The 15,652-nt window shown below is 59.8% G+C and overlaps 1 protein-coding gene across 6 annotated transcripts in view; it reads left to right on the top strand.

The window, feature by feature from the left end:
- SHANK2 (SH3 and multiple ankyrin repeat domains 2) overlaps positions 1 to 15,652 on the top strand; it is a 503,000-nt gene that overhangs the window by 30,460 nt on the left and 456,888 nt on the right. Inside the window, exon 1 of one of the 6 annotated variants that reach the window (XM_057317101.1) lies at positions 10,086 to 10,271. The exons of the other annotated variants lie outside the window; for them this stretch is intronic. Within the exon in view, the coding sequence (XP_057173084.1) occupies positions 10,255 to 10,271 (17 nt within the window). The 5' untranslated portion in view covers positions 10,086 to 10,254. Of the gene's footprint in view, positions 1 to 10,085; positions 10,272 to 15,652 lie in introns of those variants that run through there. 6 annotated transcript variants of the gene reach the window in all.

The following is a 15,652-nucleotide window of genomic DNA, read 5'->3' as shown; positions in this document are numbered from 1 at the left end:
GCTTGCCTGAGTGTTCTTTGTTATTGCCTCAAATGACCCTTGCCGCTGGAGGGTGCACTCAGACGCCCTCGGGGTTAACCAGATGGCGGGGAGGGCTGCAGGTCCCCCCCGGTGATCGTCCTGGCGGTGGGGCGAGGCAGCAGACGGGCATTGCGAGCACGCGGCTCGGGCCAGAACTCTGTCTTCTGCCGCGATGCTCAGGCGTTCGCTCCAGAACCAGGGCCGGGCGTGCGGTTGTGTCAGGGCTCGGCACAGCCTGGCTCACACGCCGAATCCTGCCCATCGTCTGCTTTTGTCAATACGTTGTTTTATGGTGGTAAATTACACATGATACAAAGTGTACCGCTTAGCCGCGTTTAAGTGCACAGCTCGGGGCATTAAGCAGATTGACACTCTTGTGTGGCCGTCCCCACCATCCGTCTCCAGAACTTTCCATCTTCCCAAACAGAGACTCTGTCCGCAGGAGACAGAGTACCAACCCCCCTCCCCCAACTGGCCCTGGCGCCCATCATCCACTCTCTGTCCCCCTGAGACACCGACCCCCGTCCTTCCCCCGGCCCCGGTGTCCGCTGTCCACTCTCTGTCCCCCTGAGACACCGACCCCCGTCCTTCCCCCGGCCCCGGTGTCCGCTGTCCACTCACTGTCCCCCTGAGACACCGACCCCCGTCCTTCCCCCGGCCCCGGTGTCCGCTGTCCACTCACTGTTCCCCTGAGACACCGACCCCCGTCCTTCCCCCGGCCCCGGTGTCCGCTGTCCACTCACTATTCCCCTGAGACACCGACCCCCGTCCTTCCCCCGGCCCCGGTGTCCGCTGTCCACTCACTGTCCCCCTGAGACACCGACCCCCGTCCTTCCCCCGGCCCCGGTGTCCGCTGTCCACTCACTGTCCCCCTGAGACACCGACCCCCGTTCTTCCCCCGGCCCCGGTGTCCGCTGTCCACTCACTGTTCCCCTGAGACACTGACCCCCGTCCTTCCCCCGGCCCCGGTGTCCGCTGTCCACTCACTGTTCCCCTGAGACACTGACCCCCGTCCTTCCCCCGGCCCCGGTGTCCGCTGTCCACTCACTGTTCCCCTGAGACACCGAACCCCGTCCTTCCCCCGGCCCCGGTGTCCGCTGTCCACTCACTGTTCCCCTGAGACACCGACCCCCGTCCTTCCCCCGGCCCCGGTGTCCGCTGTCCACTCACTGTCCCCCTGAGACACCGACTTCCGTCCTTCCCCCGGCCCCGGTGTCTGCTGTCCACTCACTGTTCCCCTGAGACACCGACCCCCGTCCTTCCCCCGGCCCCGGTGTCCGCTGTCCACTCACTGTCCCCTTGAGACACCGACTTCCGTCCTTCCCCCGGCCCCGGTGCCTGCCGTCCACTTTCTGTCCCTGTGAATCTGGAGACCCTAGGGACCTCATGTGGGTGAATCCTGCAGGATTTGTCCCTTTGCGTCTGGCCTATTTCACTCAGCATCACGTCCCCCAGGTCCATCCACACTGTGGCCGGTGTCAGCGTGTCCCTCCCTCCGTGTTCAGGCTGAGTGACAGTCTGGTGCGTGGATGGACCACGTCTTGTCTGTCCGCTCGTCTGTCTGTCTGTGGATGCTTGGGTCGCTTTCTTCCAACTTCAGCTGTCGTGAGGAGTGCTGCTGGGGGAATGGATGTGCAAATACCTGTTCGAGTCCCTGCTCTCCCTTCTTCTGGAGATGCGCCCGGATGTGGGCTGGCTGGGTCACGTGGTTACCCTGCTTTCCCTTAGAGGAGCCGCCAGCTGCTTTCTGGGGCAGCTGCCCCACTTTACCTTCCCAGGAGCCATGCAGAAGGGTCCCCGTTTCTCCACACCCTCCCCAGCGCGTTGTTTTGTCTTTTTGCTCCTAGTCACCCTGGTGGGCTTGAGGTGGTGTCTCACTGTGGTTTTGATTTGCGTTTCCCTGACGACAGGGGATGCTGCGCGTCCCTTCGTGGGCTTGTTTTCCATCCCTGTATCTTTGGAGAAATATCCATCCAAGTCTTTTGCCCATTTTCCAATGGGGTTGCTTGATTTTGGTTATTACGTTATAGGAGGTATTTATATGCTATGGCTGTTAATCCCTTGCCAGACGTGTGATTTGCAAATCGTTTCCCCCAGTCTACAGGTTGCCTTTTGTAAATAAAGTTTTATTGTCACGCAGCCACGTCCGCCCCTTTGCATGCCGTCTCAGGCTGCTTTCTCGCTCCAGCAGCATCCTGGATGTGACGGACTGTGTGGTCTGCAGAGCTGAAGACATATCCTCGCTGGCTGTTTACAGAAACGCTTGCCAGCCCTGTTCTACGTGACCTGGGCATGCTGAGTGCTGAGAACCAGCAGTGTGTCTGTGACGGGAGGCTGTGACTCGCTCCGTCTCCACAAATCCCAGGGGCACGGGCCCTCAGTATGGTGGCATCTGGTGGCCTCTTGGTCTGAAGCCCACAGAGTCTTGGTTAAGTTATGTGGCTTGCTTTTGACTGTAGAGGGTGCTGACCCTGGACGGGGGGCTCCTTCCTGCTGGGGTGCCAGGCAGCAGGCATTCGGGCCCACGTCCACTGATGCTGAAAGAGCCAGGCTCGTGACTCAGGGCTGGGTCGACGGTCAAGCAGACCCAGTTCCGGGCATTCCTCCCAGTTAGTTACGTCCAGTGCTCTGTTTGTAACTTATCTCTGCTCCCGGGGTCATTGGCTCTTCACATGACGCTTGGTCATCAAGAGTTCTGGAGCTCAGGGAGCTCAGGGGCCGCGGTGCCCTCTCCTGGGCAGAGCCCCACTTCCTGACTGGGGGGCAGATAAACACGCCGGACCCTGCGGCCACCCACCCATCTCTGGGCACCACGGAGTCAGTCTACAAAATTTAAGAAATAGCTTTATTGAGATGTAATTCACCCGCCCTACAGCTCCCCTGTTTAAAGGGAGTACCATTCAGCTCTTTTTCGTGTATTTACAGAGCTCTGCTGTCCTCAGCACAATCAACTTAAATCCTGTTCAGCACCCTTCCCGCACCCTTCCCCCACCCTAGAAAAACCCGTGAGCCCGTTAGTGGTCACCTCCCCAGGAGCCCACCCTCTGTCCGTGCGGACTTGTCTCTTCCGGACACTTCACCTGCAGGGACTTGCGTGCCGTGTCGCCGTCTGTGTCTTCAGGATCGTCCGCGTTGGAGCAGGTGTCAGGGTGTCGGTCCTGTTTCTCGGCGATGGGCGGACCTCATGCCACGTGTCTGTTCATCAGGGGTGGACATTTGCGCTATTCCCCCTAAAATGTCCGTGATGAGCGAGGCTGCCGCGAGCATCCCCGTCCGAGTTCCACGCGGACGTATGTTTCCATGTGTTCTGAGTACGTAGCCAGGAAGGATGGCTTTGCCTCGTCTCGAGGCAGCTCTGGGTTTAACCTTTCAGGAGCCGCCAGACTGTTCTCCCAACTGGGAGAACCGTTTCCCCTTTCAGTCGGCCTCGTGCGAGGGTTCCTGTTCTCCGCGTCCCTGCCAGCGCCCGTGACCGTCGGTCTGTGATCCTGGCCGTCCTGCTGGGCGCACAGTGGTGTCGTCTCCTCGGTCCATTTTGATCCTCAGCCGTGTGCCCCGTGTGGCGTTGGCCTGGGCGGGGCAGTCTCCCCCCGGGTCCGTCAGCACCCCCACCCCGGAGGTGCCAAAACATGAGACAATACAGAAAATGAAAAATAAGATGCAGATGATTTGTTTATTTGAAGAGCTGTTTTCGTGGGAGCTGCTGGCTGCCGGGCACCAGAAGGAGAAGATCGCGCCTGCTCGAGACCTGCAGGGGGGCTGCTCAGGTGCCCCCGCGGGCCCTTCCCCCATTGCTGCCCCGTCGTGGGGATGCCCCAGGTGGCCCACGTGATGATGAAATAGTCCGTGGCACGAGCCGGCACTTCCCTTTGCTTGGGTACACAGATATCTCTGCTTAACGATGGGCGCCCTCCTTGGTCCCCAGATCCCGCCCTGGGGATTAACCTGAGGGAAGAGTGACGTGTATTTGCAAACCTAAGGATGTTCAGCTTGGCACAATTTATGATCGCGAAAAATGGGAATAAACTATGATTTCCAGCAAAGAGGACTACGGGATAAGGGAATCTTGGTGTCATAATGGGACAAAACTGAAATGTAATTGGAAGTGACCAGTTGTGCAGACCGTCCAGCAGCTCGGTGGCACGTGGTGACCAGCAAGGGCACGGAGCAAAAGCCATAGTGGGGGGGGGTCCACCCGAGGGAGCAGGAGGGAGGGGGCCGGGCAGCCTCTGATGAGTGAGTGAGAGCAGGGGAGGCCCCTTCACTGCTCCTCCTGTCCTCCCTCCCCTCCCTCTCTCCTTCCTTCCTTCCCTCCTTCCCCTCTCTCTCCCTTCTCCTTCCCTCCCTCCGCTCCCATCCTCCCTCCCTCCTTCCTTCCTCCCTCTCTCTCTCCTTCCCTCCCTCTCTCCTTCTCTCCCTCCTCCCACAACCAGGTCTTCCTTAGCTGGCTTTTGCAGGGGACCCCTGAAGCCGTGGTGCCAGGCAGAGCAGAGATGGGGCATGGCCCAGAGGTGAGATGCAGAGACCAGGCTCCTTCCCGAGGTGGGCCTGTGTTCCTGTCCCCAGCAGGTGAGGGGAGCCCCAGGGGCACCCCTCCAGGGCAGAACTCTGAGGCCTGGCTTTTATCCTTTTCTTTCTGCTACTGTTATTATGAGGACTTCCAGAGATTTGGAGCTGGGGGTCCTTGGGCTTGGAGCGGGGCTGTGGGGGATTCTGACAGGGAGGCCAGCCTCGTGCCCCCCGGGGACATCGGGGAGGAGTTGTCTATGCATCTGTGAGGTTGTGGGACCCCGTGTGCCTGCGGCAGCTCCGTCTACAGGGCGGGGTGATGCTGTGCTACCAGAGGGCTCTCCACCCCCCCGCCCCGCATCTGAGCCCCCAGAGGGAGGGGGGCCAGCTTGCAGTGGGCGGGGAGTCGGACTCTGCTGGGGGCAGAGACGAGGTGTCTGCTGTGTCTTATGCTTTCTGTGCAGTGAACGAAAGCATGCCTGCTTCTCCCCTCTCCATCCCAGAGCCTCAGCCCGGGTCTGGCATGTGGGCATTAGATAAAGGGGGGCAGGTGACGGCCCCCTCCCCAGGGGCAGTGCAGGCCCAGGTGATGAAGGTGATGGAGCCCCAGATTCGTGTCCCCTCTGAGCTTGTGTAAAGGAGGTGACCCTCAGTTACTGTAGCCCCCCCAGAGCCCAGGAACCACCAGGAGAAGCCAGAGGCCACCGTGTGGGGACGTTGAAAGTGCCCCCCAATCCTATAAAGTCCCAACCCTGGGGACCTGGGCACGTCACCTTCGAGAGCAAAGTTGCTGCAGGTCTGTTTAAGTCAAGGCTGCGTGAGATCACCCTGGCTTGTCCAGTTGAGCCCTGAGACCATCACAGGAGGGATGCAGAGGGAGAATTGGACACAGAAGAGGAGGGCCTCAGGTGCCCGAGGCAGAGACTGAGGGTTGTGGCCACAAGCCCAGGGACACCTGGTCCCCGGGAGCTGCAAGAGATGGGAGGGTCCCCCTCTAGAGCTTCCAAAGGGAGTGGGCTGAGGACAGAGGGCCCAGCGTGTGCAAGCTGGTTCCTGCGAGGCCCCACCCGGGCCGCACCTATGGGCAATGCGCGTCTCCATCATCTCGGCACATCTGGGGACGTGCTGGTTCCTGTGTGCATGTGGGGGCTGGACACTCCCACGGAAATGCCCCAGAGCATTCCATGCATTCAAAGACTCTCCATGGACGTGTGAGGCACCCCGGCTGCCCTTTAAGAGCTCTGTGCCGGCCTCCTCCGGAGCCCCTCTGCTCCCTCCTCCTGCCTTGTGTGTTTCTGGTGGGGCAGCTTCTCTCCTCTTGTCTGCTCTGGCCGCCCAGAATCTTCATGTGTGACTCGGTGGGCACAACATAGCCCCCCGTCCTAACACCACTATGGGTAGTTCTCATGGGGAAAGAAACATCTGCAGCCCCCGTTGGGGTGGAGAGCAGGGGAGCAGGGGAGCAGGGGGCCCGGGCTGGGTGTCTGAGTTGGGAGGTGGCACTCTTCTCCGGTGGACTAGACTCTTCCCGGAAACAGCTGAAGCCCCATGAGGACTGGGTTTAGGAGGTCCGGGATGGAGCTGGCGTTCGCCGTGCTTGTCCTGCGAATCTTCCTGCACATCCCAGCCAAGGACTGACACCTTCAGCCTCTCAGCAGTGCCGGCCCCTCGTGCCCAGTCCGCGTGTCTGCTGCGTCCCCCGTGGCCCCTGCGGAGAGCACCCGGGCTGAGAGTGTGCTCCTCCCCAAGGATGAAGACGACGACGGGAGGAAGAGCCAGATCAGATTCTCCAGAAAGGCCTGCTTTGTCCTAGGAAATGGGCTGTGTCATTTCACTTTGACCGCAGAGCCTGACCCAAGGACCAAGAACTCTTGGGCATCTTGCAGATTCTAAGACTGTGTCCACAAGGAATCCAGTTCAGTAGGAATCTGTCTTAGCCTGCTTCCCAGATGATCGTGCTACAGGCCCCACTGGTAAAACTCTGCTCTAACCCTTAGGGGTCTTCAAGACCAATCTCTGGGGCAAGAGAGTGTTATTACAGTTACTTGTGGTCCTTACCCCTGAGCTTCCTGGTAGCCAGGGTGGAAAGGGAAAGCTGGGATAACAAAGGTCATTTGCCTGATAGTATTTCATCTGGAGAGCAGATTTTTCTCAGCACTCCAGTCTAAGGAATGTGTTTCACGTGACGTGGTGTTTTCAGTTGGGTTTCTGCAAAACAAAAACAAAATAGTTTTCAAATATGTCCCAGCAGGTAGGTCTCTGGGACGGGAGAGCCAGGGAGTCCCAGGGAGGCCACCTGGCCTGTGACATCTTGGTGCTGTTCCTGTGGGCGGGGGTAGGAAGCTTCGAGGGCTGCAGTGACCTCAAGGAGTGAGGGGCAGCCTGCCAGCCGGCTCCGAGCTTCAGAGGTCCCAGGATCCCAGGTGCAGGGGAGGAAAGGGCAGCAGCCACATGTCCCATCTCTGTTCGCCGAGATCTTTTACCTGCAGCCCCGGGGCTGTGAGCGAGTTCTCCGTAGCAGGGAGGCCCCGGTGTAGGTGTGGAATGTGGTGTCTCCGGAAGCTCGTGCCAAGTGGGGGGCAGTAACTGGGTACAGTGAGTTACGAGCCAGTCTTCTCTGCGTGTGGCTGGATTTGCGGAGCTCAGGGACACAGCCTGCCCGTGAGAAGGAAGTCAGGTGAGGCCAGGTGTGAATAAGGTTATATTCATGTAAATACTAATGTATACGTGTCTCTTTCCAACGAGAAGAACCACATGGCCAAACCAGGGACTCCCCCCCCTCCCCGGGGGTGACACTGGGCCTTAACCACAGGTTACCAAGGGCGCATTTACAGAACAGCCCTCAGACTGAGGCTCCCCATGGAAAGGGCCCGTGGAAGTTAGCCAGGCTGGCCGTTTTTCACATGTGGGGGCACAGACTTCTTTGAGAATCTGATGAGTCTTTGTGAGAATGTGCGTCTTAACAGTCTTTGGCCGGTTCCTGCCACTCCCCGGTTCCCCCTAAGGAGCCCACACCACGGGTCTAATGCTGGGCAGGGTGCCCCCCAGTGTGTCCTCCCCAAGCAGCTGGAGGCAGGGGCCGTGTTGGGGGACCCCACGTAAGAACCTCGCACCCAGAGCATTTGCTGTCGGAGGGCATAGGGACACCGCCAGCAGAGAGGGTCTCGTGCCGGGCCACGGCCAGGTGAGCTGGTGCTGGGCTGGAATCCCAGCTGTCCTGCCACAAGGGAGCTGCTGCAAGGAGGCCAGGATTCCAGGAATTTCTGCCCAAGGTTTAGGAACTGCATCTGTGTGTGTGCACGTGTGTGTGCACGCGTGTGGGGGTATGTGCTCGCCCGCCAAATGCCGTGGTCCTGTGAACACGCTCCCCACGAAGGGGGGCTCCGTGACCCAGTGAAGGCTGAGCAGGTGTCATGTGACACGGGGAGACTGACCCACGCTACGCCTGGCTGGGTCTCCGAGCCAGAGCACCCACTCCGGGGTCATTGCAAAGCAAATCAGCGTCTGAGTCAGCCGCGCACAGCTTGGGGCGTCTGTGCTGTTGCGGTTTTCTGGGGGCGGGAAGTGAGCTGTGTGTCCTGATTGGCCTGGCTGGGGGCTCCCCCTGCACTGCCGTGTGCTTGTGGATTAGAAGAGCCCCGTGGCAGCCCCCCAACCCCGTGCCCCATGCACTTTACCCACACCTTGCGGAGACCGCCCTCGTGCCCTGGGGATGGGCTTGGCCTCCAGCGTCCAGGCTCCCCCGCCCCCTGCGGCCACCGGTTCCTAACCAGCTTACCCCCGTCCTGGCTGACATGACTCGGCCCCTGACGGCGAGCTGGACGTGAAGCTCGGTGGACGTGGTGTGAGTGCCGGCCGTGTGCTGTGTTGACTTTCTCCCCGACACTGGGGGCGAGCGGCCTACCTGTTAGGGCTGCTGCTGACGGTACATCTCACTTCTTAAGATATCTTGCCCTGGGGAAATGGAGTGTGTGGCATCCCAACTGCGTTATGAGATTTCTTTTTCTCAATCTCCCTGGCCCGTGATACGCCAGAACGCAGTAGACCCTTGTCTGAACCCTAAGGGGTGTGTGCGTGCGTGTGCGAGTGTGCACGGGCGAGTGTGCACCCTCGGGCTCCAGCTGTTCCGTGCTGTTGTGCGTTTATGTCTGGGGTTCATGCCGGTGTCTAACTGGCCTCCCACCAGATGCCCTTGGGCCCCTCCGCTGCGCCAGCCTCACTGTCCCGGGAGCTCCTTCACGGTGGGCTGTGTCCTGCCCGGCTGGGCGTCCGAAGCACCTGCCCAGGACTCCACGGGGTGGGGGAGGGGCGCTTGTGTGCACACCCGCTCAGGCAGCTGGACGTGCCCTGGAATTTGGGGCAGCCCCGGAGGAGTAGGGTTCATGGGGTGGGGATTCCACTCCTGTCCTTGGACTGGAGCCTCGTCCAGGCCATCTCCATGTCCTCTCTGCTCTCACCTCTGCTGGGGCTCCCTCCTTCCCTGACGGCTGCCCCTGCCTGGGCACGTCCCACCGCCCAGCGGCACCTGCTTCGAGCCCTTGCCCCTCCAGGTGCCTTCCCGGCCGCATTTGCTTTTGGTGCCCCTCTTGGGTTAAAATACAGCGATATTGGGACAGTTAGAACGACAGGGCAGCTTTCTTTAGTTGGATTTTAGACTTTTTAAGGCCTTCAGAAGTTTTTATTGGGAGCCTTTAGACTGTCAAACCCAGCATGTCCCTAGGGCTCCAATCTCTGTCTCTGTCTCGGATTTGTTAATGGAATTAATTGAAATTCAGGTAAGGGCAACTTATAAAAGCCCACAGGAACAGATACAGAGGAATTCTTTACTCATTGTCCAGAGATGAGCAGTGTCTGCCCTGTGCCCCCTCCCAGGGCCTGCCTCCCAGAAAGGCCGGCTCAGGGCTGGCTTCCAGGGAAATGCCAGCTTGAGGATTAGTCGGAGCTGTTCGGATTTGGGGGCCGAGGACAAGCAGACAGGGCTGGGGAGGAATCAGGCTCACGGGGTCCGGGGCAGCTGGTCCTGGCTGCTGGGATGGTCCTTTTCTGCCATTTTCTATCTGGTGGAATCCTCATTGTCCTGTCCCTCCCTCCCTCCCTCCCTCCCTCCCTTTCTTCTTCTCCTTCCTTCCTTCCTTCCTTCCTTCCTTCCTTCCTTCCTTCCTTCCCCCTCCTCCTCTTCCTTCCTCCCTCCCTCCCTCCCTCCTCCTTCCTCCCTCCCTCCCTCCTCCTTCCTCCCTCCCTCCCTCCCTCCCTCCTACCTTCCCTCCCTCACTCCCTCGTTCATCCCAATGATGTGTACAAACTTACCCGTATGCCTTGGTAGCACCTGGTCTTTGGAAAGCACGGGGAGGGGAGCTGTGTGATGTCGTGCACATGGAGGTCATGCAGTTTGCCTGTAGGTCAGAGGCATGGGCAGGGATGGGAGGCTTGGCTGCGGGGCGTTCTGTAGGGCTGGTCTTGCTCCCTGCCTGGGAGGGGTCTTGGGTGGGTGGGTTGTTAGCAGATCTGAGCTCCGACGACTCACAGGTGTTTGCTGTGTCATTGTCGTCACCAGCAGACAGTTGGATTTCCCTTTGTGGACTCGCCCCCACATGCCCACGGCCACGTTTCCCTCATTAGCTGGAGTCACCGGTGTGGGACGAAGGATCACTTGTGCACCCGCGTGGTATCAGTGGAAACGGGAGTCCTATTTCCTCTGTCCTCACCCACAGACCCGGCCACTGAATGTGGAGTCCTGAAGGGTAAGCCCAGGGGATGGTCCTCTCCGGATTTAGTTTCTTACTCTGGAACGCACACACCGCCTCCTCCCTGAGGGTCTGGAACCAGCTCGGCTTCCCTGGGGGCCCAGGTTCCCCTCATGACCTGCCCAGTCCTGGAGCCGTGGGTCCAGGAGGCCCTGGCCACGTCCGGGTCCCCACGGAGACCCTGATCGAACCACCCCGTGGGATGGGAAGGAACCCCATCGGAGCCCCTGCGATGACGAGTAGTACCAGCCCTGAAATTTCCATGGAGCAAGTGTTGGAAAGTATAAGGATTCCATCGGAGGAGGCAGGGAGGACTGACTGCATCTCGAGGGAGGGTCCAGACGCATGAGCGCTGTGCGGGGGCCTGGGTGGGGTCTGTGGGGGCGTGCCCCCCATTGTTACTTAAACACGGGGCACGCTCCTTGTTGGCCTTTTTTCTGTAGTAACTTGCTGTCACCACCCCACGCCCCCACCGACCCACTAGACGGAGGTCCCTGAAACGGAGGGGGATCTGAGCCTCCCTGGTCTGTGATTCCTCCACTGCCAGCCTGCGAGGGCCAGGAGGCCTCGGCAAGAGCTGGGGTGATTTGGATGGGGATGAAGCGTTTGGTCTGGGACCACGGAGACCAGTCACTACACAATGTCTGATGCGGCCGTGGGTGATGAGGAGCAAAGTGATTAGTAACTCACTGAGCCCATCCTCAGCAAGCAGGGTGTTCCCTGAGCCCTTCAGGTGGGGTGGGGGGTGGGTGATGTCACATCCCAGGGACCCCGTGCCAGGCCTACCTGATTCCAGCGGCCGCCCCCACCCTGTGCAGCTGACCGGGGTCACTTAGGTCTGGGAGTCCTGCAGGTGGGGGGGGGGGGTGATGTCGCATCCCAGGGACCCCGTGCCAGGCCCACCTGATCCGGCGGCCGCCCCCACCCTGTGCGGCTGACTGGGGGATCTGGGGGGTCCTGCAGGTGGGGGGGGGGCGGGTGATGTCGCATCCCAGGGACCCCGTGCCAGGCCCACCTGATCCAGCGGCTGCCCCCACCCTGTGCGGCTGACTGGGGGATCTGGGGGGTCCTGCAGGTGGGGGGGGGTGATGTCACATCCCAGGGACCCCGTGCCAGGCCCACCTGATTCCATCGGCCGCCCCCACCCTCTGCGGCTGACTGGGGTTACTTAGATCTGGGGGGTCCTGCAGGTGGGGGGGGGGCGGGTGATGTCACATCCCAGGGACCCCGTGCCAGGCCCACCTGATTCCAGCGGCCACCCCCACCCTGTGCAGCTGACTGGGGTCACTTAGATCTGGGGGTTTTCATGTGTTTTCTATATAAAACTTTATTTTGTTACCCCGTGGAAAATTTGGAAAATAGAAACCGGGGCCGAAGTCCCCCGGCCCCAGTGCAGGCTGTCCCACAGGCGTCCGGCTCCCTGGCCCCTGGCTGCGGCTCTGACACCTGGGTCAGCACCACATTCATTTTTTGCCTTCTGCACTCTGTGTGTGAACCTGAGACGGTGGCCGTTATATGCAGTGGGCCGCGTGGCGGTCTAGGTGGGGCCGGGAGCCCTGCGTGGAGAGTAGAGCCTTGGGGGTTCCGTGGACACCTGTGCAGGGCCACCTGGCTGGAGGCTCCTGGAGGGGCTGCCTGAGATGGGGAGCATACTGAGCATGGAGTTGGGGGCCCTGGGTTCTCGCTCTTCCTCTGCCTGGCTGTGGGCCTGGAACACCCTCACGTCTCTGGCCTCGGTCTACCCACCACTAGAATGGGGTCGGTAAGCCCCGCCCATCGTGCATGTGTGCTGCTGTTAAGGTGTGTGGGCTTGAGCCCCTGGGGGGACCGGCTGTGCTCTCTGGGGTTCCTTCCACATTCTGAGCTGTTGTTGCCTTACCTGTCTGGAGCCCTGGGGGTGGGGGGTGGAGAGAGACAAGGGGTGCGGCCGGGAACCAGCAGCCTCCAGGGTGGGGCGGCGTTCCCAGCATAGAGGCTGTAGCCGGGCTCGCACCAGTGGAATGATGCATCTCCCAGGCCTCGTGCAAACACCTTAAATGCAGGGAGTCATTTGTGCCCCTTGGACCCTTGCGGCTGGGTCACCATTCATGCACTCAGCACTCTGTGGTTAAGCACCTACTGTGTACCCAGTGGGCCACAGGGGCACAGTCCTTGCCCCTCCCATAGCAGCGTGGTCAGACAATAAGATATACCAGTGCTTGTGCAAATAATCCTAATTGTGGTCAGTGTCCTGTGGATCAGGGGTCCTCCTCCCTTCAGAGAAGCTCCCCAAAATGTGGCGTTGGCAGAAGGCACTTGGTAGCTTCTAGAAGGTTCCTTGGTTCAGGGTGACTGGAAGGAGTTTCAGGTTGCAGCCCCAGCGCACCCCAAATTCATTTCTACCCATCAGGCAATGACTTTTTCCTGCAGACTAGGGGTGGAGGGGCTCTGCCCCTGGAGTCCGTCTATGGGGTGCGATGGCACCCACATGGCAGCCACGAACCACTCAACACCCAGATGTCCCAAGCTGTTTCCTGTCTGTAGAACGGGGATGGTCGCTGGACTTCCAGCAAAGCTGGCATCACAAGGTGTACATGCTTGGAACTCCGTGGGGACACTCTCCTTCCATGGTGTTTCCTTCTGTGTGGTGTCTCGGGGTGCCGAGGTTTCGTGGGCGTCCTGGGGCTGGTGTGGGGAAGGAGGGTGTGGGGAGGAGGAACGCCCGCGGGTCCACAGGCTGTTCTCCGAGAGATCTGGGAACCGACTGAGTCTTGGAAGAGGCGTTTAAGGACCATTCATTTTCTTAAGCGGCCACTGTTAGCTTTCTGTGGGGTGGCTCTGGGCACAGATCTTCGTCTTGTCCACTGATGTGTCCTCGGTGCCTGTAAGGGGCCCGGCCACGTCGCAGGTGCCCAGTAAATATTTGTTAAATGAGGAGCGATCAAAACATGGAGCACAGATTCTCCTGTATCGTAATCACTAAAACAAAGATCTAAAAAACCAAACAGAGTAGTTGAGCCACGACGCCGCTCTGTGGTCTGGCTGAGGGTGGGTGCATCTGAGGTGACAGCGGTTGAGGGACAGCCGCCGTCCAACCACACCGACCCTGGCGGCCGAGAATGAAAGCATGTCCACGGATGTACGTCCAGGAGAACTGAAAACGTGTATGCGAACGCTCGCGGCAGCGTTATTCACAACAGCCCCGAGGTGGAAATAACCCAGATGTGCACCAGGAGATGATCGGGGCACCTGGGTGGCTCGGTCGGTCGCGTGTCCAACTCTTGATTTCAGCTCAGGTCATGATCTCAGCGTCCTGAGATCGAGCCCCGCGTCAGGCTCTGTGCTCAACGGGGAGTCTGTTTGGGATTCTGTCTCCTCCTCCTCTGCCCCTTCCCGCTCCCCAAATAAATAAATAAATCTTTAGAAAAAAAGATGAGTGATGGACAGATGTGGTCCATCCAATCAAAGGAGTATCGTCCACACGTTAGAAGAAATGCAGCGCTGTGGCCCGCTGCATCGCGGACGGATCAGAAACGTACGCTGGTGAGGGAAGCCGGACGCAGGAGGTCGCGTGTTACATGAAATGAAATGCACACGTCACGGGAGTGCACGGGATAGGCGGGCCCCTAGAGACAGACAGCAGCCAGTGGCCGCCGTGGGCAGGAGTGGCTGGGGGAGGCAGGGCTCTGGGAGGAGGCCAAAATGGGCAGTGACGGGTACAGGCCTGGGGTTTCCCTGTGAGGTGACAGGAGTGGTCTGGAATTAGGGGGTGCTGTTGCTGCACAAGACAGCTCATAACCACTGAGCTGTAAGTTAACCCCACAAAAAACCACATGCCACTGCACACCTATGAGAATGGCGAAAATCAGGCCACTGATGAGAAAGGCTGGGCAGCAGCAGGAACTCTCGCTCCCCGTGGGCGGGAATGCAGGACGGGGCAGCCAGCCACTCTGCAAGACGGGGACAGTTTCTTAGGCACGATCCCGCAGTCACGCTCCGTGGTATTTGCCCACAGGAGCTGAGAACCTGTGTCCACGTGAAAAGCGACACACGGGTGTTTACGGAGCTCTCTGCATAGTTGCCAAAGCTCAGAGGCTGCCGAGATGTCCTTCAGCGGGTGGATGGGTACACGAGCTGTGGGACATCCGGACCATGGGGTAGAGCTCGGCGCTAACACAGAAGGAGCTATGAAGCCGTGAGAAGTCACGGAGGAAACGATGCGTCCTACTCCGTGAGAGAAGCCAATCTGGAAAGGCCACACGCTGTGTGATTCCAACTCTGACGTTCTGGGAGAGGCAGGCAGTGGTTGTCAGGGGTTGGAGGGGGGAGGGATGAACAGGGCAGGGACCCCACTCCGCGTGACACTGTGGTGGTGGACACGCATCATCACGCATTTGAGCCCACAGGACACACACCGCTGAGTGACCCCTGATGTCCACTGTGGACTCCGGGTGACGATGACGTGTCACGTAGGTTCATCAGATGTCAACGAGTGTACTCTTCTGGGGGGGGTGCTGATAGTGGGGAGGCCATGCACGTGGGGGGCGGGGGGTTGTCGGCAATCCCGGTGTCTTCCCCTCGATGTTGCTGTGCGTCCAGAACTGCTCAGAAAAAATAGTCTTAGAGCAGTGCACAGAAGGCCAAGCCGTGCCTGCCTTCAGGAAGAATAACGTGTTTCGAAGTGAAATGCGGGTCTCTCTGCCACCGGCTTTCCTGCCTGGCGCTCCTCTGTCTTCTCGTGTCCTTACTGTCTGTGACGCTGTCCTCAACCCCACCAGTCCAGGCGGCCCGCGGCCACGGGGGCAGGGCACAGCCATCTCTGCCAGCCGCAGGTGACATCCGTCTTTCCTTCCAGGGCCCCCGGTGACCGACTTGCTTCATAGATGCGGGGGGCTGGCAGCAGGGACGGAGCTGATGGTCACATCTGTCCTCTCGCCTGAGGCTCCTGCTGCCTTCTGCAGGCTGCCGCTTGGAGACTGAATTTTCTAGAAAAGGCCTTGAGAGCCAGGTCACCTTATGCTGCCTGTGTCTTCCCTGTCCATGAAGTGCCTCCCTTGGGGCATGGCTGAGGAAGGACATGGCCGTGACCCGCTGTCCCCTGGTGGGGGGACACGCATAGGCCCACTGCTGTCTGTCCTTGTGGTCCCGTTGCATCCGGGGTCTGAGCTCCAGGCTCTGCCCGTGTGCGGGGAGCTGCTTTTGCTCAATGACACCGGTCGCTGCCGAGTCGTGATTTCTGACACATGGGTTGTTTCATCGGTTCTTACATTTCTTGGAATCTGACTTCTGTTGTGGTGTTTGCGTTTTAACTGGAAACACAGGGCGCGGACATCGTCTGATTTAACCGTACTGACGCCGCAAGGGGAGAACCAAAGCTCTGCATGACAGGTGTAGGGGCT

Source organism: Ursus arctos, unplaced genomic scaffold, assembly GCF_023065955.2.
Source record: "Ursus arctos isolate Adak ecotype North America unplaced genomic scaffold, UrsArc2.0 scaffold_23, whole genome shotgun sequence".
NCBI classification, from domain to species: domain Eukaryota; kingdom Metazoa; phylum Chordata; class Mammalia; order Carnivora; family Ursidae; genus Ursus; species Ursus arctos.
Note: the sequence above shows the minus strand (reverse complement) of the source record. Positions and strands in the feature narration are given on the sequence as shown.